Source organism: Archocentrus centrarchus, chromosome 8 (genome assembly GCF_007364275.1).
Source record: "Archocentrus centrarchus isolate MPI-CPG fArcCen1 chromosome 8, fArcCen1, whole genome shotgun sequence".
NCBI classification, from domain to species: domain Eukaryota; kingdom Metazoa; phylum Chordata; class Actinopteri; order Cichliformes; family Cichlidae; genus Archocentrus; species Archocentrus centrarchus.
In genome coordinates, this window is record NC_044353.1 from 9521296 (window position 1) to 9548707 (window position 27412).

The 27412-nt window shown below is 44.2% G+C and overlaps 1 protein-coding gene across 1 annotated transcript in view; it reads left to right on the forward strand.

Moving 5' to 3' along the window:
- The window catches only part of ntn1b (netrin 1b), a 51909-nt gene that overhangs the window by 12030 nt on the left and 12467 nt on the right, over positions 1-27412 (forward strand). The window contains exon 3 of the mRNA XM_030735535.1: positions 21173-21361. Coding sequence (XP_030591395.1) covers positions 21173-21361 — 189 coding nt within the window. The remainder of the gene's footprint in view (positions 1-21172; positions 21362-27412) is intronic.

The following is a 27412-nucleotide window of genomic DNA, read 5'->3' on the forward strand; positions in this document are numbered from 1 at the left end:
GCCTCTGGGGCTAAACATGAAGCTGATGCTGAAGTGTCAAAAGCTGTAGTTGTCATGGCAGGCCGCCGTGCAGGCAGGAAGGAGGACCCCAAATAGCAGACTCGGGACAGGTGTAATTCATTCACTCGCTTTATTTACCCCAATCTGACAGACATTAACATGAGCTCTCCCTGGCATACACTTAACGGAGAGACGTGAAACTAACTAGACTTGACTTGAGCAAACAGACGTACATGCAGGACAGCAGAGAACAACCATCAATGACGCGACAAAGAACAAAGCAAACCCAGGGGCTTAAATACATACAGAAGGCAATGGTGGGTAACAAGAAACAGCTGGGGAACACAGGGCACAGGTGAACAGAATCTACCTAATCAACAAGGGAAGACAACTAGACAGGACACACAGGGAGTACTAAACTATCAAACTAAAACAGGAAGTAAACAAAGACATAATGCAGACTAAGCACAAACCCATAACCAACTGAAGACCCACATGAGAGAAACCAAACATACATAATCAGAGATAACCAAACATAACCAAAAGAACACAAAGCACTGGGCCACCGGCCCAGGATCATGACAGTACCCCCCCCTCAAGGGCCGGCTCCCGACGGCCGCAACGAAAAACAAAACCCCAACCAGGGTGGGAGGCGGGGGACCAGGACGGAGGGCTCGAGACAATAAGGCCAAAAGGGCAGCAAAGTCCAAAAAACGAACTAGTACAGAAACAAAAGCGGCAGCACAAGGCTGGAAAAAGAGTCCAAAAACAAAACATGAGTGACCAAACACCCCAAAGACACCATTCAGGGGGCCTGCCAAGGAAACCACAAAAGTGGCAACTCAGTCTTGGGGGCCGCCCGCGCCTCCAGCGGCGGCGGCGTGGACGTGGCGTGGCTTGAGGCCGACCGCGCTCCCAGCGGCGGCGGCAGCAACGAAGAGGAGTCACTGGAGGCCGACCGCGCTCCCAGCGGCGGCGGCGAAGAGACGAGACTGGAGGCCGACCGCGCTCCCAGCGGCGGCGGCGAAGAGACGAGACTGGAGGCCGACCGCGCTCCCAGCGGCGGCGGCGAAGAGACGAGACTGGAGGCCGACCGCGCTCCCAGCGGCGGCGGCGAAGAGACGAGACTGGAGGCCGACCGCGCTCCCAGCGGCGGCGGCGAAGAGACGAGACTGGAGGCCGACCGCGCTCCCAGCGGCGGCGGCGAAGAGACGAGACTGGAGGCCGACCGCGCTCCCAGCGGCGGCGGCGACGACGACGACGAAGAGACGAGACTGGAGGCCGACCGCGCGGCATGCGGCGCCGACGAGGAGGGGTCACTGGAGGCCGACCGCGCTCCCAGCGGCGGCGGCGACGAGGAGGGGTCACTGGAGGCCGACCGCGGGGCATGCGGCGGCGGCGACGGGGAGCAGACACTGGAGGCCGACCGCGGGGCATGCGGCGGCGGAGAAGGGCGACCCCGGGCTCTGGTGGGGAACCCTCGGGTGACGTGGAGCGCTCGGACTGAGCAGAGACCCCCACCGGCTCGGACTGAGCGGGACCCCCTGGCTCAGAGCGCTCGGACTGAGCGGGACCCTCGTGCGCGGAGCGCTCGGACTGAGCGGGACCCTCGTGCGCGGAGCGCTCGGACTGAGCGGGACCCTCTGGCGCGGAGCGCTCGGACTGAGCGGAGACCCCCATCGGCTCGGACTGAGCGGGACCCTCTGGCGCGGAGCGCTCGGACTGAGCGGGACCCCCTGGCTCGGACTGAGCGGAGACCCCCATCGGCTCGGACTGAGCGGGACCCTCTGGCGCGGAGCGCTCGGACTGAGCGGGACCCCCTGGCTCGGACTGAGCGGAACTCCCTGGCTGCATTGCAGGGCGCGCAGCCGTCTCCTCCGACGACTGGGGCTGCTTTGCAGATAGATCGGGTGAGTCAGATGGTGAGGATGAGGGTGACAGGAGAGCTGACTGAGGGCGAGCTAGTGCTACAGGAGCGAACTGCGTGGAAGCAGACTGAGACTGGGAGGTGGCTGGAGCTACAGCAGACTGAGGCTGAGGGAGAGCGGCTGGCTGAGAGCTAGGGAAATCAGGCTGCGTGGAAACTGACCGAGAGCTAGGGAAATCAGGCTGCGTGGAAACTGACCGAGAGCTAGGGAAATCAGGCTGCGTGGAAACTGACCGAGAGCTAGGGAAATCAGGCTGCGTGGAAACTGACCGAGAGCTAGGGAAATCAGGCTGCGTGGAAACTGACCGAGAGCTAGGGAAATCAGGCTGCGTGGAAACTGACCGAGAGCTAGGGAAATCAGGCTGCGTGGAAACTGACCGAGAGCTAGGGAAATCTGGCTGCGTGGAAACTGACCGAGAGCTAGGGAAATCTGGCTGCGTGGAAACTGACCGAGAGTGAGGGAGAGCTGACTGAGATGGCTGGGAGTGAGCTGAGGCTGAGGCTGACTGAGACCCTGCTGCTGCAGTTAACGCTGAAAACCGATGCGAAGGCTTGGACCTGGCTGCCCCCACCCGCGGAACAGGAACGGGTGCAGAGGTCAGCCCGTCCGTGGCTGCCCCCACCCGCGGAACAGGAACGGGTGCAGAGGTCAGCCCGTCCGTGGCTGCCCCCACCCGCGGAACAGGAACGGGTGCAGAGGTCAGCCCGTCCGTGGCTGCCCCCACCCGCGGAACAGGAACGGGTGCAGAGGTCAGCCCGTCCGTGGCTGCCCCCACCCGCGGAACAGGAACGGGTGCAGAGGTCAGCCCGTCCGTGGCTGCCCCCACCCGCGGAACAGGAACGGGTGCAGAGGTCAGCCCGTCCGTGGCTGCCCCCACCCGCGGAACAGGAACGGGTGCAGAGGTCAGCCCGTCCGTGGCTGCCCCCACCCGCGGAACAGGAACGGGTGCAGAGGTCAGCCCGTCCGTGGCTGCCCCCACCCGCGGAACAGGAACGGGTGCAGAGGTCAGCCCGTCCGTGGCTGCCCCCACCCGCGGAACAGGAACGGGTGCAGAGGACAGCCCGTCCGTGGCTGCCTCCCCCCGCGAAACAGGTACGGGTGCAGAGGACAGCCCGTCCGTGGCTGCCTCCACCCGCGAAACAGGTACGGGTGCAGAGGACAGCCCGTCCGTGGCTGCCTCCACCCGCGGAACATCTCTTGCATGGAAATGGGTGTCTGCAGTCTTTTCTGTGGCCAAAGTATCAGAAGTAGTTTTATGGGTCTTTGAAGGAAAGGGAGTTCAGTCCAACTCAGTATTCGCTCTACATAACTATGAGTTAATGGTGGTAATGAGTCCGTAAGCCAGGGGTGTTCTATTATTAGTCCATGAAGTCTGTGTGCTATGGCTTTCCCCTGCTTGTCACAGGGTTGCCGAAACCACTGAATGCACAATTCCAAAACATGTTTACAGGAGTCCTGCTTAAATCCCTCACTGGGCTGTTTACACAGTGGTTTACAACAATCTGGTTCCATTATTTTCTTTTTGGGGTGCAAAGAAACAGGCATAGACAAAGAGTCACTCACGGACATGATTAATGGTGTATGAAGCGGTGACGGCTGTGTGGAAACCTGAAGCTGTGGTGACTGACTCCGCGGCGATTCTCTCCGATGCTGCCGGGAGCTTGGCCTTCCTCCCTCAGCGGCAGGCAGCGGCGAAGCGGAAGCGCTGGGAGGCCAGGGACCCCTGTGTCCCAGGAACCGGAAAAACGACTCCTCCGGAGTCATTCCGGGCGGCGGCTCCGGCGAAAAGTCTCTTTGCTTCCTCCGGGTTCTCGTCCTCCGTGGCTGCGGCGTGGAAAACCGCGGCGTCATACCGCACGGCTCCGGGGACGAATCATGCAGCTGCTGCCAGGAATTCCCCTTCCGCCATGGCTGCGGCGCCCGCTGAGGAGGGGAGGGACCAGTGAGCGGAGTGACAGGTGAGCGAGCGGCAGGAGACAAAAAAATTCCGCCAGTGCGGATAACTCGTGGCTTAGGAGGAGGAGGTGAGTGGCGTCGCCGGGGACCGTTCCAAAAAGCAGGTCCCCCCAGCGCCAGGCGAGTGCCACTGTAGGGGTCGGAGTCTGCGGGGTCCATTCGTGGTCGCGTCATTCTGTCATGGCAGGCCGCCGTGCAGGCAGGAAGGAGGACCCCAAATAGCAGACTCGGGACAGGTGTAATTCATTCACTCGCTTTATTTACCCCAATCTGACAGACATTAACATGAGCTCTCCCTGGCATACACTTAACGGAGAGACGTGAAACTAACTAGACTTGACTTGAGCAAACAGACGTACATGCAGGACAGCAGAGAACAACCATCAATGACGCGACAAAGAACAAAGCAAACCCAGGGGCTTAAATACATACAGAAGGCAATGGTGGGTAACAAGAAACAGCTGGGGAACACAGGGCACAGGTGAACAGAATCTACCTAATCAACAAGGGAAGACAACTAGACAGGACACACAGGGAGTACTAAACTATCAAACTAAAACAGGAAGTAAACAAAGACATAATGCAGACTAAGCACAAACCCATAACCAACTGAAGACCCACATGAGAGAAACCAAACATACATAATCAGAGATAACCAAACATAACCAAAAGAACACAAAGCACTGGGCCACCGGCCCAGGATCATGACAGTAGTTCCTAGAATGGCCACTGGTTTCTAAAGTGAGCCAGTCTCAACAGACATTGTGTTAAAATGCTTTACAGCTTAAACTAACATGCTACAAAGAGGGTTTTGGTCTTTATAGCTATTTTTGTACAGGGGGGTAAATTTTTCTGTAAGTACATGCTTTAAATGGTGTTAGGGCTTAAAGGTTGCATTATTAGGAGCACGACTGATTTGAATGACAGGTGGGTACCAACACAGCACCTGTAGCCACTTACTATCAGCTATGCTACATCTTTACACATCTATTTAAGTCACAGAACTGGACCTATCAACCTTCTCCATGATGTTGCCTTTTGGATCCTTTCTAATACAAATATCTGAAAACTATTATCAGATGTACTTGTGGTAATTGTACTAACAACTTGTCCAAAAGTATGTGCACCAGTTGTGGTTACTGAAATTCTAATGCTTTATTTGTATTACTAATTAGCATGTCTGTGCAATGTAACTACAGCAGCTGTGGAGTCTGTGGATGCCACGCTTGCTAGTTTTAGCTGATAATTTTGCACTTCATCTATTATAATATTGTCAGTTCAGCTCCAAAAAAACAAAACAACAAACAAACAAATAAAAAAAAATGCTATAACCAAGTCTTCAAAAAGAGACTTTGCAAACTAATGGGTGACATCACCTTGGCCATCTTTCACATACAGTCTATGGTCTGAGAATCTCTTGTTATGGCAGGTAACTGATTATGATTTGTAAAATACGCAGCATGTCCCTTTAAACAGTACTTCAGAAAATGGTAAGTCAGTAATAAAGCATACAGGTTTGACTGACAGCTGAGGCCTTCCTACTGCGTGTGCTTTACTCATTACTCCTGTAAGTTTCAGGGTCACTGACCCTTACTGCTAAGATTTCCTGCAGTTGATATGTTTCAGGAAGACCCCAAGCCTTTTCCTCTTCACTCACTTCCTGGAAGCCACCTAGCAACCAGGACAAACTTTGGGACAAAATGAACACAGCAGTAACAAAAACCCTGTGACTTCTCAGTGTTTCCATAAGAGCAACCATTAACCATCATTTCCCTCATTTTCCCCCTCCTATCTGAAGAAAATTTGATGGCAGTCGAGTTGTAACATTTTCCCTTCACACCTTATTTGACTTGTATAGAGAGCAAAAAATCCATAAATGAAGTGAATAAAAACTCAAAAGCAATTTGCACTTAAACTTCATCTTTGATAGCTAGGACAAAGGGTTAAACGTGCAATCTAAAACACACAGGAGAGACATTTCTGAGATGGGAATGTGGCCAGTTATAAATAGGCCTTTGGAGAAAAGTGGAGAAAAGCACAATAAACATGCCACAAAAACGATGGATTGTCACCTCAGCATTATGATTTACAGCCTAGTGGCTTCCTGCCTCTTCCTCCCTTATTCCCTCAGCACGGGAGAACACAGTGGTGCTGCCGCGTGCCGAAGTGTTAAAATAACCTCCTTGCTCTGTGGGGGTGATTTGGACCTCAGCCTAACACTGGAGTCCTGCAGCAGCCTTGCTGTGTTTAGATGTTTAGGACAGGTTTAGTCTGGAGAATGTCCCTTCAGACCACAAGCTCAATTAGGTTGCATTCATGCAATGTCAGGTTTACTGTAAATACAAGCTGTGAGCTGGAGGAAACTATTCAGGCCAGCCTCAATTCAGTCATTACAGTTAGGGTAAGTGGGTGATTTTCAAATGTCTCCCTATTGTATCAACACTTCAACCACAATTCCCATAATCCAAAATTGCTCATAAGACACAATGAGTAAGAACCATAGGCTACAGTAATCCAAAGGACAGAATAAGTACAAAGCTTCTGGTGCCACAAAGGCCACACCACTCAAAAGTTTTATCCTACATCATGCCAACCAGCTGGGTTTGTGACTAAACTTAAATGATAGAGAATTTTGAAGATCTTGGTAATGAGATGGAGGAGAAAGGTTTGTCAGACAAGAGGATATGGATTTAAATTAAACTGATAATTTATAATGTAGAAAATTCAGGTAAATGTTCAGACATTAGTAGCAATTAAAGTGTGACTGTGTGCTTCTACTAGGTACTTTAAAGCACTGACTACCAACCAGGTCCCAGTGATTGTTTATGCAGATTAAAAATGCATATCCAAGAATCACAATACTGTGCAAAAGTCTCAAGCCACCCCTCATTTCTTCATATTTTGCTTCCAAGGAGCCAGAATTTATTTTAGTATTGTCATGTGGTCTTGAGCAACAGTTCTCCAGGCTTTCTGAAGCTCTTTCAAGTTTTTCTGTGGACACTGGCTGCTTGTTCAGTCCAGTCTTAATATCTGACCAGCCATTTATAAACTGACCTATAATCATTCAAGCAAAGGAGGAACCAGTGTTGTGTCTACACATAACAGACAGCTTAGCAAAGAACCAATTTTGAATTGTATCTTTAGCCACTTTGTTACTAGCAGCCTGTTGCAAAAACACACCATTTTTTTTGCCATTTCTTTAGTTGGATCTATGAAAAAATGTCAAAGATAACACAGTCTAACAGACATAAAATAATATTTTTCCACCAAAAAGGTGATTCCCATAAAGCTATTAGCAGAAAACTTGGAATAGTTCAGCATGGTGTGCAGTTTGTCCTTAAAGAAATGTAAGAAAATGGGACAAGTGGAGGACAAAAGAAGACGTGGCAGGCTAAAAACTATGATGAACAGTATCTGGAAGTCATGTGCTTGAGAAATAGGAAGAAAAATCCAGCAAAGACCTGACACAAGACCTGAGGGTGGCTGTCAAGAAGCCATTTTTGAGGAAGGGAAACAGGGAGAAAAGGCTGAGGTATGCTAAACTACACAAGAACTGGACTGAAAATCAGTGGCAACAGGTCTGATGGAGTGAAGGATCTAAATTTGAAACTTTTGGTTCAAATGGTCATCAATATGTACCAATGAGAGAGGTCAGGAGAGAGGAACAACAGTGAGTGCCTGCAGCCATGTGTCAAACACTGTGGAGGCTCAGTCATGGTTTGGGGCTGCAGTGGTGCCAGTGGTGTTGGAGATATTGTCAAAATTGATGGAAGTATGTATGCAAATAAGTACTATCAGATTTCTCTGTCAATGCAGTAAAAGCATACCTGGATAGAAAAACACACAGTGGAACACCATCAGTCAACTCAACTCAACATTACTGAAGCAGTTTGGCATCATCTTCACAGAGAACAGAACAAAACAGTAAGTGGAAATTGTAAAGAGAAGTTCAACTAGTTTGCTAAAAGCATTGGATGGATGGTTGAAATAACTGTAAAATTAATGAACAACAAAAACAGTTAACATACTGGTTAAATGGCTGCAATAGTTTGATAAACGTTGAGGTTAAGTTTAAATAATCACCTTGTGCTTTTGGGATACATTGTAAAAAGTAAAGGCTAAAAGGTGTAAATAGTTAGATTAAAGCTACTCTTAGCTCAAAGTAATAGATGAACAGTTAAGAAAGGAGGGATGGGGCTTTGTATTGCACACATGTAATCCACATACCATAAAAGCTGCCTTTAGAGACAGAACGGAGGGAACAGAATTTGCTTATCAAGCTTAATGACCTTAATGACCGAGGACCTTTTCATCACCTCTCCCATAAACTCGAGGAAGGAAAGGACCAGCACTCCTGTCAGCATGTTTCCACACCTACAATTTGGAAGCTCTCCAGTTCATAAATGAAAATATACAAGGCATCAAACAAAAACACACAGTTTTATCAGAAACTAATAAGCTTTTATGAGATTATTACTCAAGAGAATATTTCAACAACAGTCACAGTGGGTGTGTTTAATGACTGACGCACACACGCACACATACACACACACACACACACACACACACACACACACACACACACACACACACACACACACACACACACACACACACACACACACACAATGCATAAAAAAAAGGAAGTATTCTCCAGTGAACACCCCGTCGTCTTGAACAGCAGTGACAGCAGGATGTTCCGTCACCAATCTATCAGCTTTGTGCTTTAATTGAAACTAAGTGCAGTCTTGTTTCCTCCAGTGGGCTGCCAGGAAGCAAACCTCAGACGGGATCAAGATTTGGCTCAGTGTTAAATTTAAACATATGACCTCTGATGGTGGGAGGATCAGGTGAGAGAGAGGCCTTGACAACAGGTCTGGACATCTGAGGAAAAACTAAGAAACGAAAAAACTAACAGCCAGGATGTCCACCCCCCACCCCCGATTTTTCCATGATATTGTACTTTGAATAATAAGCTTACAGTATGAAAAGATAAGACAAAAGCCTGACAGAAAACGAGTGACATGCAACAGAGATTCCAAGTAAGACTGTTGCAGTACGGCGTATGTTCCAGCAAACTGAACCAGCGCTACGCCCAATCCCGCCTCCTCTGGACTGCTCCCAATCCTGCAACAACAGGATAAATGGGCTGAGATACACTGGCCATTATGCATTATTATTCATAAGAGAGGGTGTGTTATCCTTGGCACCACCTAGCAGCCGGCTGTTTAGAAAGGGGAGTGAATAACTCTGGTCATTACTGATTGCACAATTACAAAACGTGGCTGGTACAAAATGTTGGGTCTTGATTTTTCCTTAGAAGTAAAAAGGGTCATGGCTCAGATCAGACAGAGCTCGCACACTGCAGAGAAAATGGGAAACGCTTCATTGTACTGCTACACACGCACAACATTGTGAAGCCAAGCAGGTAAAGCCAGGATTAATGTCTGCAGATCATTAAAACCTGCGGGAACTACTATTCTTTTCGAGTCACCTCTAGCAGGTCATTAATTGACCCACACAAATTATTACCAGCTAAACTTAAATTACACTGAGTAGTGGTAAATTGCATGAGCTGCTGTCACGCTGCATTACCTAATGACATATACCATACTGAGAAGGAGAGTGGAGCGCTACTTTGGTCAGGCTGACTTGGGTGGCTGTTGATGTTGAGGCAGTGCATTCCCCCTTCGCCAGGCAACCAAACGGTTTACGAGCAGTTACTCACACAAAAGCACGGGGCGGGCTGATTGCTCAACTAATTGATCTCCACCAGAGATCACAGAGCTGTGCTCATAAAGAGGGGGAACGCCTCCCATGACATCAGCGCATGCTGCACGGCGAGACGGGACCTGCAAGTCAGGGAGAAGACTTATTCCCACACTGAGAGAAGCAGTCGGCAGAGAGTTTACACACATTTTGCAACCAATAATCAGCAGCAGGGTACTCTGCTATTAGACAAAGTGGTTGGTGGTATAATGATAACCTTATTAGAACGTCGAAATATAAAATAATATACACATAAGCTGCATGGGAAACATTTACAATGACACGTTCTCTTCAGTGTAGTGTAGAAATTTGCTTCCAAAATCTTTATTATGCCTAACACCCATAGGGGAATTCCTGTTAGGTCAGAGGCTGACAGGTGCTCTGATGTGATCGACCCGTTTAAACACAGATGAACTGATCATGGTAAAGTTTCATGTAGTGAAAAACACTCTCCTTTCTATCTTATATTAATATATTTAATCTAGACTTCAGTTTGGGTTGGAGCAGCTATAAGTTTTCCTGATTACAGACATGTAAAAGAGCATACACAACTTTATCCCTTTAAGCTTTCAAATAAGGATAACTGTATCAGCTATTGTAGAAAACATATGTACTTTCAATATGTACAGCTGGGATTATTTCACATAATCCCAGAAAAAAACTTGCAATAGTTTTTTTTTTTTTTTAACTCACGTTGCATCACACAAAACATCAATTGATATCTACACTGAGGCCGAAAGCAAACACAGTAATGCAGCACATTTTCACAGAGACACGGGAACATGCTCGGGCCTGGGTGAAGTGGAAAAGAGCGAACGCTTTAGATGGGCTTTCATCACGAGGATAATTCAATTCATCAGCTCAGCTCATACCTTTCATCTCTTACCTGGTCCCAGGGCACAAAGTGCAACCTTGTGTTGTCTGACAGCTCCTCAGAGGTGAAAGGTGAGCTGAGTGATGGCTCATTATGTTTATGTGTCTGCTGTTATGGTAGCAGTGCTGTCGCAACACCCCACATGGAGCAGATGTGTGACTGCCAAATTAGCCATGATGGCATCATTAGCCTGATAGCACCTGCCCTCATGCAAGCAGGCAGATGCAGCTAAACCATTCTGTTAGCCTTTGGCCTTCATATTAAATGGAAAGAGGTAAAGGTTCTTGTCAGCTTTGCTTTGCTGCCACAGACCATAAAATGTGTGATGTAATGTTAGCTCTCTGTGAAAGTGTGAAAGATGTGGCTAGTTGTTTTCAGCCAAAATTCAAATAACCCAAAGCGGATAGTTTTGCATTGCCATCATGCATGCCTAATAAGTAGAACCAAGCCCAGTTTGTGACGATCCATGCTCAGTATGTGAAGGACACTGGCCCCTGAACTAACCCGAGGGCTGATATTCCAACAGATCCTGCGCCCAAGTCTAGACTCCCAGTGCTTATCCATATCTGGCAACCACACTTGGTGGCTTCTCACATTTGGTCCTTCAGTAGCAGGACACAGCTGACAGCACTCATACCCAATCAGCCTGAGCAGACTGACCACCTGGGTGGGCAATGTGGTGGAGCCAGGGGACAAAACGAATGCAATAGTCTGTGGGAACAGTCGAGTCAGACAAACGTGTCAAAGTGAAATTAAAATGTATTTTTGCTAAGAAATCGACAGACACTCTGTAGCCTCACTGTTTGTTATGATGTGTGTTTGTCTGGTCAGAAATGTAATTAACCAAAAAGGAGACATTCAGCTTTTATTTCTTTTTCTGCCACGTCAGCTTTCCTTATGTTAGCGTTCTCCAGGCATCTTGAATTTAACTTGATTGATGGAGTATCTGCGTAAGCTGGCACTAAAATGATTTGTGATCATTCAGCTGCAAAGGCCATACAGACAGTTAAGTAGCGGGGGAGCGTGGGGACACTGTGGCATATCTGGGTTTTGACAGTGCAGTTATTTGCTGTTGCCACAGCCGGAGACTTGAGGAACAGAGACTGCTAACAAAGGGTTGACCCCCTCCTTTGTATAACGTGGATAAACAAAAGAGTGAGTATGTGTGTGAGAACCAAAAACAGTGGGAATCCATTTTTTTTTTTTTTAACAAACTAAGTTAACTAGATTCTCCTTTTGATGGAATTTGCAACAGATGATTGTTTAAAAACGGGTAAAATGATTTCTTGTGTTTTAGAAGCTGCACTTTGGCTGTGATGTGCTCCTAACATTGTCAAGATAAATACCTAGCCAGAGGCTTGCAGCTCTGACAGTTTATACAAATATGCCAAAGAACTGTTTTGTCCACTTTGAAAATTATGCTCCTCAGCTGCAGTTTGGCTGCACCCCAACTGGTCACAGCAGATCGCCTTTTAAAAAGAAGGTTTTTGTCCTCCTTACCGCTATAGCTGAGATCTTTCTCATAGGGAATCATAGGATCGTCTTGATTCTATTTACCTTACAACATAAAGTGTCTTGAGATAAAATTACTGTGACTTGGTGCCTTATAGATAACTGACTTTTGGTAAAAAAAAATTTCCCCTTAATTCATAATTATACATAATTTAGAGACACAAGACTGAGACCCCAATTTATTCTGCAAAAAAGGTGAAATTTGTTGCAGTTTTTTTTTTTCAAACATTTTTTTAACCACCATCTAGCGACCATTAAAGGAACTGCATTTTTAAGCAGTTGCAAACTTCACTTGCCACTTAGTAATTGTATGATAAACACCGCAGTAAATCCTGTTTTAGAAATCCTGTAGTTAAATGCATGTTGCTTCAGTTTCTTGTCCCTGGGAAAATATATGGTCTGTAATTGTGAGGCACTGGATAGTTTTGGGCTACAGCACCGTTCAAAAGCCTTGAGCCAACCCTCATTTTTTAAAAATATTTTGCTTCCAAGGAGCCAGACTTTCTTGTAATTTTTTAAACTGGTCTTGAGAAACAGTTTTTCAGGCTTTCTGAAGCTCTTTCAAAGTTCTTCTTTGGACATTGGCTGCTTTTTCACTCATTTTCAGTCAATTCTTTGTACCTGACCATTTTCAGAGGGATGTTTTTTGTTGACCTTTGAATCATTCAAGCATTAAAAAAGGCACCTAACTCAAAGGATGAGCCAGTGTTGTGTCTACTCATAACAGACAAGTTAGCAAGGCACCAATTTTAACTTGTGTCTTTAGGCACTTTGTTACAGCAGGCTGTCACAAAAACACATCATTTGTTCCCTTTTCTTTAGTTTGAATGTACAAAAGTGCCAAAGATAACACAGTTTGACAGACAAAATAAAATAGTATTTTTGCAATAACAAGGTGGTTCTGAGCCAAGAACATATCTCAGCATAGAAAATACACAAGACCTGAGTGATGCATCTGGACTTTCAGCTGATCCATCTACTGTTCACTGAAGCCTCATCAGAAATGGTCTCAGTGGAAGGACGGCTGTCAGGAAGCCATTCTTTAGGAAGGGAAACAGGGCGAAAAAGCTGAGGTATGCCACATTACACAAGAACTGGACTGAAAATCAGTGGCAACAGGTCTGATGGAGTTATGAATCTGAAAGTTCTTGTTCAAATGTTCATCAGTGTCCAGCAGTGAGTGACTGCATTTCAGCCAGTGCGGTTGGAGATCTTGTCAAAATTGATGGAACTGTGAATGCAGAAAAGCACCATCAGATTTTGACCCACTGTGCCGTACCATCTGGAAAGTGCCTTAGTGGCAACAATTTTTCAGCATGACAATGATCCCAAACTTGCCAAATGCAGTAAAATCATACACTGTAAAACCAGATGAGTTAGTTCAACTCAAATTATTTGAGGAAACTGATTGCCTTGAATCATTGAAGTTCATTAACTCAAACATTTAAAGCATGAAAAAAATTACTCATTATGAGTAAAAGTAACTCAGATATTCTGTGTTAAAGCAGCTTGGATGTATAAAGCCAAAAATGCTCTGATTAAAAGAAAACATAACATTCCTGCCATTTTTTTTCTTGGGGTGGGGGGGGGCTTTATTTGACAGTCAGTGGTGAGGAGAGAAGGGGAAGTCATGAAGGTCGGGATGCAAACCCGCGCCGTCACGCCACGTGGCACGCGTGGTCACCTGATCTTCCATTGAGCCGCCCAGGCGCTCATGAGTGCCTCTTTTTTTTTTTTTAATGTACAAATGTACTTCTACAAACATTATTTGTGTTTATAGTGAATTTATACTAGTGAATTTTCTTTGAATCAATTTATTTAAAAGTTACTGATTTAATTATTTATTCTATCTTTTTGATATGACCAACATCAAATCTTTACACTGTGGGGAATCACTAACAATTATCTGCATACATATTTGGTATGTGATTATTTAAAAACTGAAATAGAAACAACAACTGAAAGATGAAAGATGAAGTGGTGTTTACATTTTTTGTAATGATATAAGGTAAACTCCAAGAAAATCAGTCAGTGGAGCTAACTGGAAATATATTACAACAACTTAAAATACTCAACACATTTAAGTGTACTTAAAACAACTGAGTTAGAACTTCAACAATTCATTTTTAAATCTATTTAATTTATGAGAATGAGTGGCTCCCACTTTTTCAGCAGATTAAGTTAAATGAACTTACTTCTTTTATTAAGATATACTGTTAGGTTTTACAGTGTGCCTGGATAGAAAAACACACAAGTGAACACTATCAGTCATGGATTGGCCTCCCCAGAGCCCGGACGTCAACATTATTGAAGCAGTGTGGGATCATCTTTGCAGAGAACAGAACAAAAGGCAGAAACATCCAAAGAAGAGCTTTGAATGTCCTTCAAGAAGCCTGGAGAACTATTCCTGAAGACTGCTTAAAGAAATAAGAAGAAAGCTGCCTCAGAGAGTTCAGACTGTGCTGAAGAATAAATGTGGTCACATCAAATATTGACTTTCAAGCTCATTAGAATTGTACAAACTCTTTTTTTTCTTTTAAAGTGCATCTTCATGTGTGTTTGCACATGTTTCAATAAATCACTGCACTTATTTCCCATGTTCGTAGAAAAATATAAAGACATGAAGGGTGGTTCAAAACTTTTGCACAGTATCCGTCAGTGTCTAATAGCTGCTAAAAGAATGTAGCTAGTTTGTGTGATATTGAACAGCCAAAGCTGGAGTCTCTGCCTCTCCTTTTAATATAAATAGTATATAAGTGACAAAGTGCAGCAAAGCGAACGAAGTATTCACATTTTTCACCCCCCCCCACACCACCACCACCACCACCACCTCCAATATGTGCCTCATTAAAACCACATCTTGAACACCAACTCCTCATGTTCATTCAGTTGTTTGTCTCATTCATGCCATCTCCTTTTCGACTTGATCAAAGAAAAGCAAAATCTTTAAATAATTTTCGTATTTTGATGCTTTGTTTGTTTATATAACACCAAGGGGACAGGGGCAGAGGTCACTGCGTAAACCCGATCCATTCTGTGGGAGATAGAAATCTCCCCACTGCAAATCCATTTGGTTTTCGTTCACTGTTTACATTTTTCTGAAATCATCAAAAGCACTCCGGAAACTTGTAAAAAGGATTCATCATCTGGAGTCCTTGTTGCTGAAGTCCTTTGTTGTTGTCTTTGCCCTTATCAACCTCACAGCTGCTGCAGTGTTGTGTGATTGAAATATTTATTGTGGGGGGGGGGGGGGGCGTGAGCCTGGTGGAAGTAAGCCTGGAGGCAGCCGAGGGTGACGGATCGTGGATCATTTTTATGCTTTTGCATCGCCGAGTCAAACGTGCTTTATGAAAGAAAGTCCACGAATTCTGTGTGACACATGCACTGGCTTTAATAACGAGGCTAAGTGCACCATTCTGGGGCCATGGCAGCTACAAAACTGTATTTATGACAAAGATTTAATAGCAACCCTAACGGCAGAAATTATTTGTTTTTCTGCCATCCATTTCATGCAACACGATGTGATCAGCGACTCAGTGGTGTTTTTATGAGCCTTAATAAGGACTACTGCCAGAGAATAAAGCATAATCTCTTCATTGCATTATTAGACACAGCTTTCTAGTTTAAGGAAAAGATTAGGGCATGACCTTATCTATTAAAACCACACTGCTACAACTGCTACAGCTCTCTACAGTAATGCTTATTTTGTCAGTATACACAGTGCATGCAAAGTGTTCAACACAGCATTAAATGTATTAGGAAAAAATTGAGGGGGGGAAAAAAAAAAAACTTTCTGGTGTTCATGATGCAGTGAAACTGTGAAAAACAGGATTATAATATACTGTACGCAAAATGTGATTTGAGGAAAATCACAGTGGAAAGCTTAAAAAAGGCTACTTTTTATTATAAATATTTTATAATACATTTTTATAGTTGCTCAAAAACAAAACAATAAGCTGTAAAGAAGGGTGTAACTCTATAGCTGCAGCCGTAAAATAGTTATGCACATGTTTTTAAAATGATAAAATGCTGGGGGAACAATAATGTATTTTTTGGGCTCCATCTAGTAATCGAAACTGATGTTGGAGAACCTCCTAGAAAAGCTTTTATGTGTTGCCATATGATCGCCAGCTGAAGTATTGCTTTTGCGCGTGTTATTATTAAATGATACTACACTGCTGCTGAGACAAAGCAGTGGAAATGAGGGAGAAAGCTCACTTGTTATAGTGTAAGTGTGGGGTGCAGTTCACAGAGTGATTTTCATCTGTACCCCCCAAAAATATTAAGGCTGTCATTTAACACAATCCAAGCGCTATTTTTCTTTTTATAATACACAGAAAGTACAAAGGCACTTCATGGATATGAATGAACTCTTGCAACTCTTCTGAAATATCACCCACATATGCGCCATAGGTGTTATGCAAGCATTGTATAAGCTCTATACACTGGAATCGAGTACACGTGATGCAGTCACAGTAAGTACGCGTTCGTCTCTCTTTGTCAGATCAATAAACCAACTGTTGTCGTGAAAATATGGCTCTGTAATCTGCAGCCTAAGTGCTGTCTTTCCCTCAGATCACAGGCTGCCACGAGACACGAACCCTGTTTGATTTGGCGCACGTCTCCGGCTCATGATACCAGCGACTGTACAGGATTATACACAGTGAGAGAATAATTGCTCCTAGATAAACAACAATTGTGCTGGAATTCTTTCCCTCTCCGTCTCTGAAGAAGCGGCACATTCTTTTCAGGCCAGATCACACAGAAAGCCCTGCCTCACGTCTCACAAGCGCTGTCATACATGTCGTACCGTTAAACATCTGACACCTGTTGACAGGGTTGGTAAATTCCTGCTGCTGCGATGGTGGGTTTTCAAACCACCCGTAACCAAATTTCATTAGAGATCATCATGCACAGACATTTGATTGTTTCTGAAGTGTGATTTTTCCCTGCAGACGGGGCGAAAAACCGCCTCCGCCGAGCTGTGGGATGCGTAATTTTCATCCAATATGCACACCCACCGAGAGCGCTTCCTTACTAAGCCTGATAGATGGCACTTGAACATAAATAGATTGGAATAGCATAGCTCTAAGTAGGCCCTTGAAACCAAATGAAAGCAGACCCAGAAAAGACACATTGCCACTCTGGCTGTCCAATCAAAGCAAGCAGCTGTTTTGCAGTAACCATTCCTTTTTAAACTTATAAAAGAAGCTCAGTCCTGCAATGTGTCTCTCTGATTGCAGACGGTATTTTAGACCTAATAAAACACCTTATTTAACTCAATTAACTAAATGTTCTTCTCTAATGACCTGTAGTCACCCTATTGAGAACTTTCACACCAATTTACTTGGGTATTAGATTGCAGCAGGATGTAGTGGAATTAGAGTCAGTGGCTGAGATTTACATGTGGCTGGGCTTTTCAGTAACTCGGTTATTTGGCAAATGTGTGACAGATTTTTATTGAGAGGCATTTGGAGCCTGCTGCTCCACACATGGCTTATTATCAGCACTCAAGCTATTGTCACTGCAGGAAAACCACTACAGTGACAGTGTGAGCAGAGTGGGGATGTGTGGATGAGATAACACAGCTCATTAGAAGAGCCTGGGGACAGCTGAGGAGATAGCACTTATTATTCTCATGATGCTGTCTCACAAACATAGAAGAAAGTTGTTGTTTTTCCATGTGAAAGAAGATTTGATTCCAAAAAAAAAAAAAAAATAAATAATCACCGGCTTCATTTATCTTCCTCAGCTGACATCAAATCAAAAGAATGAAATTAAGATGTACTGACTTCTTTTTTTTCTTTTCTTTTTTTTTTTTTGTCTAAGGCTGTTTTGTTTAAAAAGTAATTGTGTACTTTAAAATGATGGCTGAAGTGTTACAGTTTGTGGAAAGATGAAAGTCCAGTACCAGCATTGGCTTTCTTTAGGACAGAAAACTGAGAGCACTCAGTTACCTGTTCATGAAAAAAGGCCCTGTTGCATTTTCCCTCACACTTCCCTTAAGTGGAGATAACATCTGGGATAAGAAAGCAGCAAAGAGTAAGAGGGAAAGGGAGGAGGGAGCATGTGTGTGTGGGGGTATGTGTGTGTGTGTGTGTGTGTGTATGAGAGAGAGAGAGAGAGAGAGAGAGAGAGAGAGAGAGAGGTTCTTCAAAGCCTGGCAAACTGCGTGTTGGATCAGCCTTGGAGAGGGAGGTGTGGGAGATAAGCCTGCGACAGCTGCCAAACACCTCTGTGTTTTACTGTGTGTGTGTGTGTGTGTGTGCGTGTGTGTGTGCGTGCGTGCGTGCGTGCGTGCGTGCGTGCGTGCATGTGGGCCTCCCATTCAAAAGGAGTGTTGCTGAATCCCAGCCACCTGCCGGCTCCGGTCTCTTAAGGCAGGTGTGAATCAGTCTGTACGTGATTCAGACCACTGATGAACACGGAGCATATGTGACAGTCTTATCGCCTGCATCTCCCTGTAATAACAATGAGACGGGTGCGCTGATGGAGAGATTACCAAAATGTGAGGCACTGTGGGGGTTGCTCATGTAAATGGTACATGTCTGACTCAGCCAAAAAACGGGGAAAAAAGTGAGCTAAAAGGGAAAAAAATGATAAAACAAAGACAATCACAGCTGAGAATTAGAAACCAAATGTGTTCAATATTGAAACAAATATAGAAATATGATATTTAAAAAGTGTATACATGAAACAACATTACGCTGGCAGAAAAACTACTGCCTTCTTTTGCTTTCCCTTAAAAGGCTGCACATTCTCCGACCCCTGGGAAAAACACTCGAAGGATGTTTATTCAGCTTTTTACACTGTAGCAAATAAACAAACCAGAGATATAACACAAAACAATTTTTTAAATTTGTGACACATACTTCAAACAAGTTTAATTAAATTATGTTAATTAATGGCATATCTTTTCCAAGAAGATGAAGAATTATGGAATCACTTTGTATTCTGCAAGTCTAAAACAAATACCTGCACAAATCTAAACATCCAAAAAATAAATAAATGAATACATAAATAATATGCAGCTAAAATAAAGCATTTACAGACCTTAACAAGCTGTTGCACCTGGCTAAGTGAAAGGAAGCGTGACCCCCAGCAAGAGAGCTGTCAGTTGAAGCCAAACTCCTTCAAGATGTTGGTTGCTCCCAATTAGCTGTGTGTAAAATATGGAGCAAATACAAACAAAATGTGAAGGTTAGAAAAGGGAAATATACAAGTAGACGGAAGATGTCAAAGCACCAAATGAAAAGCAAATGTGCAGAAACAGGAGTCAGCGTGGCTGACACAACTGTAAGAAATGGGCTGAATGAACATACAGCACAGCCGAGTGCAAACCAGCAGGAAACACCAAAACAGGAGAGAACAAGGTTACTGTGGCTGATTGGGTGGTGATCAAGTCATTTTCAGGATGATAATATATCACGCCACAGACCAAGGAGTGAAACGTGACTGAAAATCCATGGTGGAAACTGAAAAAAAAAGTGTGTGTGTGTGTGTGTGTGGGGGGGGGGGGGGGGGGGGGGGGGGGGGGGTGTCTCCTGCAAAGGTAACCTGTCAGCAGCTATTCACTAAAGCTGGAACCAGTTTCATGGACGATTTTCATGAGCGAAGGCCACACTTCAAACAGTTCTGGCAATTTAAAAATGAGGAAGTGCAATAAATAAGTAATGTTTTTGTTGATGAGTCCATAGTTTTTTTTTTTCCTCTATGATTCTCTGTGATCTGGAAAAGATAAATACCACCAATTAAAATCAGTGAACTTGTTTGAGGCATGTTTTACAAAGCCAGGCTGTTCTGCTGTGAAATAAAAATTGTTTTGTCCTTTATCTGAGAAAGTAAAAAAAATATCTACACGAGCATCCTCCAAATTTAAAGATTCTGTCATTTTTGACGACGGTTTTGAAGACGTCTTCATTTTTGAAGATGGTTGTACCCAGTTAAGTGGCTACTTAAAAAAAGTACTTAAAAATAAAACACCACTGGACACCTGCACTGGCCTGTCACCATGTTTTTTGGGGGGGTTTTTTTTGTATTTTTTGCTGCTCAAAACTAGAAATGAGCCTCAAGTGACTATTGGAGAAACTGCATTGTTTTGCTCACTTGCATATTTTAAGCCTAGTGAGTGATGCTTCGTAATAACCTAAGCTCACGGCCAACTATATCTAGTTAGCTGGTTAGCTACTTAAACTAACTGAAGGATCAGGTGCGACTATTACTGTCTTTCTAGTGACTTGCACTTGGTTTAATTATACTTGTTTTGAGGCACTTCTTGTTACAGCTGATAGGAGCTACTTGCCTAAATTTAGTAGAACTGGCTCAAAGTAATTTAGTGAAAGATGAGTCGACTGGTGGCATTTTGAAATAAAAGCATTAGTAATTAAATAGGTACAGTGCCATTATTATTTCAAAATGAATTCTTTATTTAATGCATCAGTGCATGAGTAATATGCATCTTGGGGTCAATATTCACGTCTCTCAGATGCGTGGGAGAGTGGATGAAAGTTTTCCTGCCTGACATCACCAGGGTTCAGAGGTTAAATTCACAAGCAGGTGGCCCAGCGACAGAGAGCCTGAACCAGGACCAGGCTTCATTATTCTCAAGCCAGACCACAGCACACCATCTGTTTCAATAACCCCGTCATACTCTGACAAACCCATACCGGGAGATTGAACTTTGTGATGTTTTTAAGAGAATGCATTTTCTCAGACTGCGTTTTCTCAGACTGAATTTGGCTGCACCGTAATTGCAATTTGGAAAGTCTTTAAACTCTGTGTGCCGAGTTCTTCGCTGTCAGATAGCGGGTTCATATTTCTAAAATGTCAGCTTTTCAGGAGCTAAGAAAAACAGTGCTGTTCTCTGGCTTGATGACACTGCATTTGGTTTCGTGTGTCCACAGGTTTGGAGTGTTTCAAATGACAGGGGACTGTGTAACCATGCGAACGGAGTGAAAACACAAAAATCAGCAAAACTGAACAGTTTTCAATGGCCGTAGCTCAAAGGATTGCTTAAATTCAATAAACTGAGGAATGAACTTATTATGCTTAGCCCAGCTGCAAAATGTCAAGGTAGGAGTTCTTGCAATAGTGATGAAAGTCTCCCTCTCTCTTTCTCCCTCTGTGCACTCAGCCTGCCACTGCAATCTGCATGCCCGCCGCTGTCGTTTCAACATGGAGCTGTACAAGCTGTCAGGGCGCAGAAGTGGTGGAGTCTGTCTCAACTGTCGTCACAACACAGCAGGACGCCACTGTCACTACTGCAAGGAGGGTTACTACAGGGACATGACCAAATCCATCTCTCACCGCAGAGCTTGCAAAGGTAACAGGAGGGGATGCTGTAATTCTTGAAATACGAATCCTCAATCTTTCTGTAAGACTGTCATTTGGATACATACTGGGGGGTGGTGGTGGTGGTGGTGGTGGTGGGGTGTCCTTCAAAAAATGCTGTGCTCAGTGCAATATACAATTAGACATGCAACGGTTTAAAACAGACTTGAGTAAGCTACTTTCAGCTGCTCCCCGAAGGGGCTGCCACAGCAGGTAGCTCTATATGTTTGATTTGGCAGGTTTATTTTACACCGGTAACCCCTCCTGACGTATTCCCAAAGGGGTTTGTGTCTCCTCCTGGGATGAAACCAGGGATGTTTCACTTGTTTTAGGTGAATGCGTAAACCACTACACAACGGAGCCACTTAAACAGATTTGAGTAGGCAACAGCTAAAAATCTTATAACTTGTAAGCGGCAACCAACCGTGGCTGAAATTGAATGCAATGGTCACATGAGCCTGTCTCCAAAGGTGTGGATATTTGAATAGAGCAGTGCAGAGTAGGCCACTAGTTATCCGCTATTTGTCACCTTAACTAATCTGCATCACTGAAATGGACCTCTCAACCACATTTGTGACATTGGTGCACTTTGGATCATTAGAATGCCATTATGTGACAAATATGTTCTCTAACTTTATGCTAAAACACCAACTATCAGAGGTTTTTTTCCTCTCAGTCAGAGACAGTATAAAAGATTAATGTACAGTAGTTACGAGACGTCACCAATTGGTCTCGTTTTGAAACCTCAAGATGTCGTGTTTTGAAGGACCTCATTGTGAAACTGCAAGTTGTTTGCCAATGAGCATTCTCTGGATAACCCTCCCTTCTGAAACAAAATGGACTTTTATTAAAAATGACCCGGGGTGAGTGACTGAGACCAAAACTCATCAGGAACGTGTTAACTTAGGTCAATCTCAAGGGTCGCTTTCTCATAGAATTCAGTCACTTTTCAGACCCAGATTCTGAATCCATTTTTTATACCCTGTGTTTTTGTGAGTGAAATTGTAGTATTTTATGTTAGCACAAGCTAAAATTATCTGAGTCTTTGCACCACCCTCTCAAGCAAATATGGTCATTTCTGGCTCCAGAAAAACCAACAAGGTGGATGGCCATAATGACAAAATGGTTCAAAATGGTCCACAAACCAATGTTTGGGTATGTGGCTATCTTTTATATACAATCTATGTTTGGATCCAGAAATTCCTGCCCTTTAAAGGAGAGTAATGTTAAGGGTGATTAGAGAAAAATATTTGTTAATTATAAAGTTATATTTGAATATTTTATAGAAAAAATTAACTGTAACATCCAAAATCAGGCTCTGTGTAATATTTTATGCACCCACTGTTCACCATGTTCAGGTATTAAAACAATTCTTTAAAAGGTTTAGGGAAAAGCACCCACCTGTCCTGGTGTTGGTGAACTGACCCGTGTACCTCCCGAGCTATTTGGGGTTCTCCGTGAATCCCTGACAAGACAAACATAACAAGCAGACCAGATGTGTGAGCTGATCCACTGAGCAGAGCAGTGAAAACAACTCGCTAATCATCCCTCTCTTCCATTCAGACCTCCAATGCACATACACGTGTGCGTAGGGAGACAAAAACCCAGCACGCACACACAGGTGTGAGCGCATACGTCCGGTTTGAGCCCAAGCTGCTGAGGATTAATGTGCGGTGGGAACAAAAGCTGAGCTCCTTCTGTCTTGCAGCACCTCTGGGAGTAAAGACAGGCTCAGTGGCCCTGAGCAAGCAAACTACTGTCACTCAGTCACACTCTCTGGCAAAATAATCCGCAGATGCACATTCCTATGTGAGGCATGTATAGCAAGAAAGTCAAGAGTAGATGAGCCATTGTTCTTTATTTCCATTATCAGTTGAGCTGAAGTTCATCTTTTGAAGAATATGAATAACAAAAAATTTTAATTTTTTATTAATTTTACAGCTGTACCCCAGCATGCTTCTTTTAAACAATATTTCAGCCATTGCACATTAATGTCCAACCTCTTCCTGCACGCTAATGACAAATGAGAGACTTTGGGTTGATGCTCATAGTGTGGTCTTCAGCCACATTCACCGCTGAGCTCTGATTGGCTGGTGACAAGGTCTTGGAATGCCTATCCTCTGGTGCCCCTATCCTTGGTACACCGCTGGCTATCAAAACACAAGAGCAGCAACATGATATTTCCTACTGCATGCCACAACAGCCTTCCTCTGCTAATTCACTCTGACTTCTTCAACTTACATGAAAGGAAAGCGAAGGCATGAGAAGCCGAGCCCACAAATGCATTTTAGAGGCGTTTTATATCAGAGACACCCTGAAACAGTCTGCTGCATGAAGCAAACTCAAGCCTGATAGATCATCTGCACTTTAAAACTTGACAAATGGTTCTTTGCAGTGCTGTTTCAGTCTGCCAGCCTAAACATTTTCTCAGGCTATATTTGGGGAGTTGTTCAGTTCAGGGGGTCAGAGCGAAGAGCAGGTTAGTTTAACAGAGGTTCTCACTACACATAATAGCGCAGCAACACCCATACGTCTTTCCAAAGTCTTTCCAAACAGCTGGATCAGTAACCTGAACACTTGAAGCCCTTCTCCCCATCCCCTTCACATGCGCTGCTCACTGCTCTGGGATCAAACCCAAACAGCCTGATTGCTGTCTTACTCCTCAGGTGACAAAAACAGGGTGATGTGACATTAGTTAAAAACCACTATATTTATTGTTCAAGTCAGCCAACCATCCCACTCTGCTGTTGTTGGACAGGAAATACAGCGCAGCGCCAACACAGCCAGGAGGAAGTCTGCTTTCATTCTCCATCCCTGGGCTCCCCCCCACCTCCCGATCCTTCACATCTCAACACAAATTCCTCCCAATAATTTGCTTAATAGTTGGAGGTTTAGTGGAAAAAAAGGCTCTTCCTTATACTGTGCCTACTTCTCCAATAGGTATGTGGAATGCCTCATGCTTTATTTCCTAGATTAACAACTTCACCCCTCATCAAGCGCAGTGTAAACACGGCTCACGGAGAACCACAGTGGATGCCGCCCACCCCTAACAGTTTGTTTTTTTCTCAAATCGCCTCCTATGTTTGGCAGTCTAAAAGCCTTTAACCAGGCACGGTGAGCCCAGAGAGATGTAACTGGCACATGGTTCACTGCACTGTACCCCTCTCTAAAACCACTCAGTAACCATTCAGCTCTACAGCCCCCCCTTCCCCAATGGCAGGGTGAAATTAATTCATGTTTCCAGTTTCTAGCACCTGCTGTGAGGGCAGCAGTAGTGTAGTTTTGCTTAAGATTGCAGTGTTTAATATACAGTCTTGCCTCTCTTTCAGCTTACACAGTTTCAGATTATACAATACAGTACATTGCTTTGGAAGAGTTTAGCATGAAGCACATGCCTACTCTAAAGTTACTTATTAAAAAAATGATTCAGAAAAAAAATATTTGAGGAAATATGCTTACTTGCTTTCAGCGTTGGTGTTATGGGCAGACCTTGGGGTTCCAGGCAGATCCAGGCAATGCTCGCTCTGTCACTTTAGCTGAATTCTGTCAGGTTGAGGTCTGGACTCTGTGCAGACCAGTCAAGTTCTTCCACACCAAACTCACTCATCCATGTCTTTATGGTCCTGCTTTGTGCACTGGTGTGCAGTCATGTTCGAATAGGAAGGGGCCATCCCCAAACTGTTCCCACCAATTTGGGAGCGTGAAATTGTCCAAAATGCTGAAGCATTAAGAGTTCCTTTCACTGGACCTAAGGGGATGCATGATGTGTCTCCACTGCTCTAGAGTCTAGTGGCAGCGTGCTTTACACCACTGCATCCAAGGCTTTGCATTGTGCTTGGTGATGTAAGGCTTGGATGCAGCTGCTTGGCCATGGAAACCCATTCCATGAAGCTCTCTACACACTGTTCTTGAACTAATCTGAAGGACACATGAAGTTTGGAGGTCTGTAGTGATTGACTCTGCAGAAAGTTGGTGACCTCTGTGCACTATGCAGCTCAGTATCCTCTGACTCCACTCTGATTTTAGGTGGCCTACCCCTTCATGGCTGAGTTGCTGTTGTTCCCAATCACTTCCACATTGTTATAATCCCACTAACAGCTGACTGTGGATTTCACTGAGCTCCTGAGAGTGACCCATTCTTTCACAAATGTTTGTAGAAGCAGTCTGCATGCCTAGGTGCTTGGTTTATACACCTGTGGCCATGGAAGTGATTGGAACACCTGAATTCAATGATTTGGATGAGTGAGTGAATACGTTTGGCAGTACAGTGTATCTTTTCATTATATTTTTTATTTGCAATCACAGCCTGAGAAAAGAGCCATGCGATAGACTGGTGACCTGTCCAGGGTGCACCCCTTTCACCCTAAGGCAGCTGAGAGAGGCTCCAGTCCACATGCTGAAACCAATGGATGGATATCCTGGGAAAGCCAAAGTCTCTAGAGAAAATGGGGACAGGCCTAAAAAGAAATATGAAAACATAAAAGAACAGCAGGATACATTGAAAAACAAGGCAAAAAAATTGTTAAATGTGTTGAGGAGATTCTGTACTCACAATTAGTGACTCTAACTTAAGCACCAAAAGAAAATCATGAAAAACTTGGGCTTTTATTTTTTTTTTCCAAAATCTACAATTACCATACACTGCAGCAATTCCAAGTTAGGGCCACTTTTATTTTTAATCATAAAGTTAGCATAAAGATATTTCCCGCTATTACTTGCACTGGAGCTTAACAGTTTCATCCATACAGTTCACCAAAACTCTCCTCCAAAGTCATATTTCAAAGTTATTTATTTGTTGGTTTTAATCTCTGCTCCCTCAAAATGACAACGTGCTCATCTCCGTCCTGCTGCTTTTACCATCTGAACCAAAGCCACAGCGTGCTCATGAACTCATGTGTCAAAGTGACATTCAGCTCCCTGTTGTCTGTTGCTCATGGGAAATATTCTTAACTAACTACTGCTAAAACCTGAAATATTGAATAAATAACAACATTAGATTGTCCAGTTCTTTGATTACAGCTCTTATCCAGATATATGAAGCAACTTGCCGACCAAATCCCTCTTCCAAGCCTGGATTTTAATCATATGGTTACAAAGTCAACAGGATTTTGGAATGAGGTTTAATTATTTGTGGAGCAGAAGCTACAAGTTGCACTTTTTCTTTGTTCCCAGTCTAACTTTAAATTTTACTTGTATAAACTGACATTTGCAGTATGCACATGCAAACGTGCAGTAGCAGGCAACAGAAAACCATGGTGGTTGAAATGTTTAGACTGAAACAAAACATCTCTCCATCGCGTTGTTAATTTTTATCGTTAGCTGTGTTATGTGATGATCATTTTACTGCAGCCGTGGCTTCCATTAAATGGCCCTCCCTCAGATTTATGCAAAGAACATAACTGCTGTTGCGTTCTTGGAGGGGAAAAGAGGTAGATCCCTAAAGAATGTCACCATTTGATTGTATTTCAGCAAACTGGGCAGAAGCTTTTATATGATACGAATGAAGCAGAAGAAAAACAAAGAAGTTAGACCTTCTTAAAGAAAGATTTAATAAGCATCCCCTAATGTTCATAAAGCTCCATAAATTCCAAGTAAAAGCAACGTCTACTGGACCACTTCAAGCAAATTTCGAATGACTCCGCTGGTACACATGCAGGACTAATAGTGAGGCTGGGCTTCAACTTCAAACACAGACTTTATAGTAAAAGTTTGGCAGAGCATACACACACACACACACACACACACACACACACACACACACACACACACACAGAACAAATTTCTCACATTTAACGTGCGATCCTCCCAACTAAAAGCTTAAACAGACTTTGAAGTGCGTTCCACTCGTCCATTAATGGGAAACATTATTCAGGCAGTATTTGCAAGGAGCTCTTTGCCAAAAGGCTTTACATTGGAAACTCAATCTGAAGAGCACACAGCCTGTCTGATCGCGCTGAAGCAGAGGGCACAAAACCGGCTCTCGAGAAGCTCGCTACCCTCACGCACAAACGCATCCGTAACACGCACAGACTCTACATTTGGT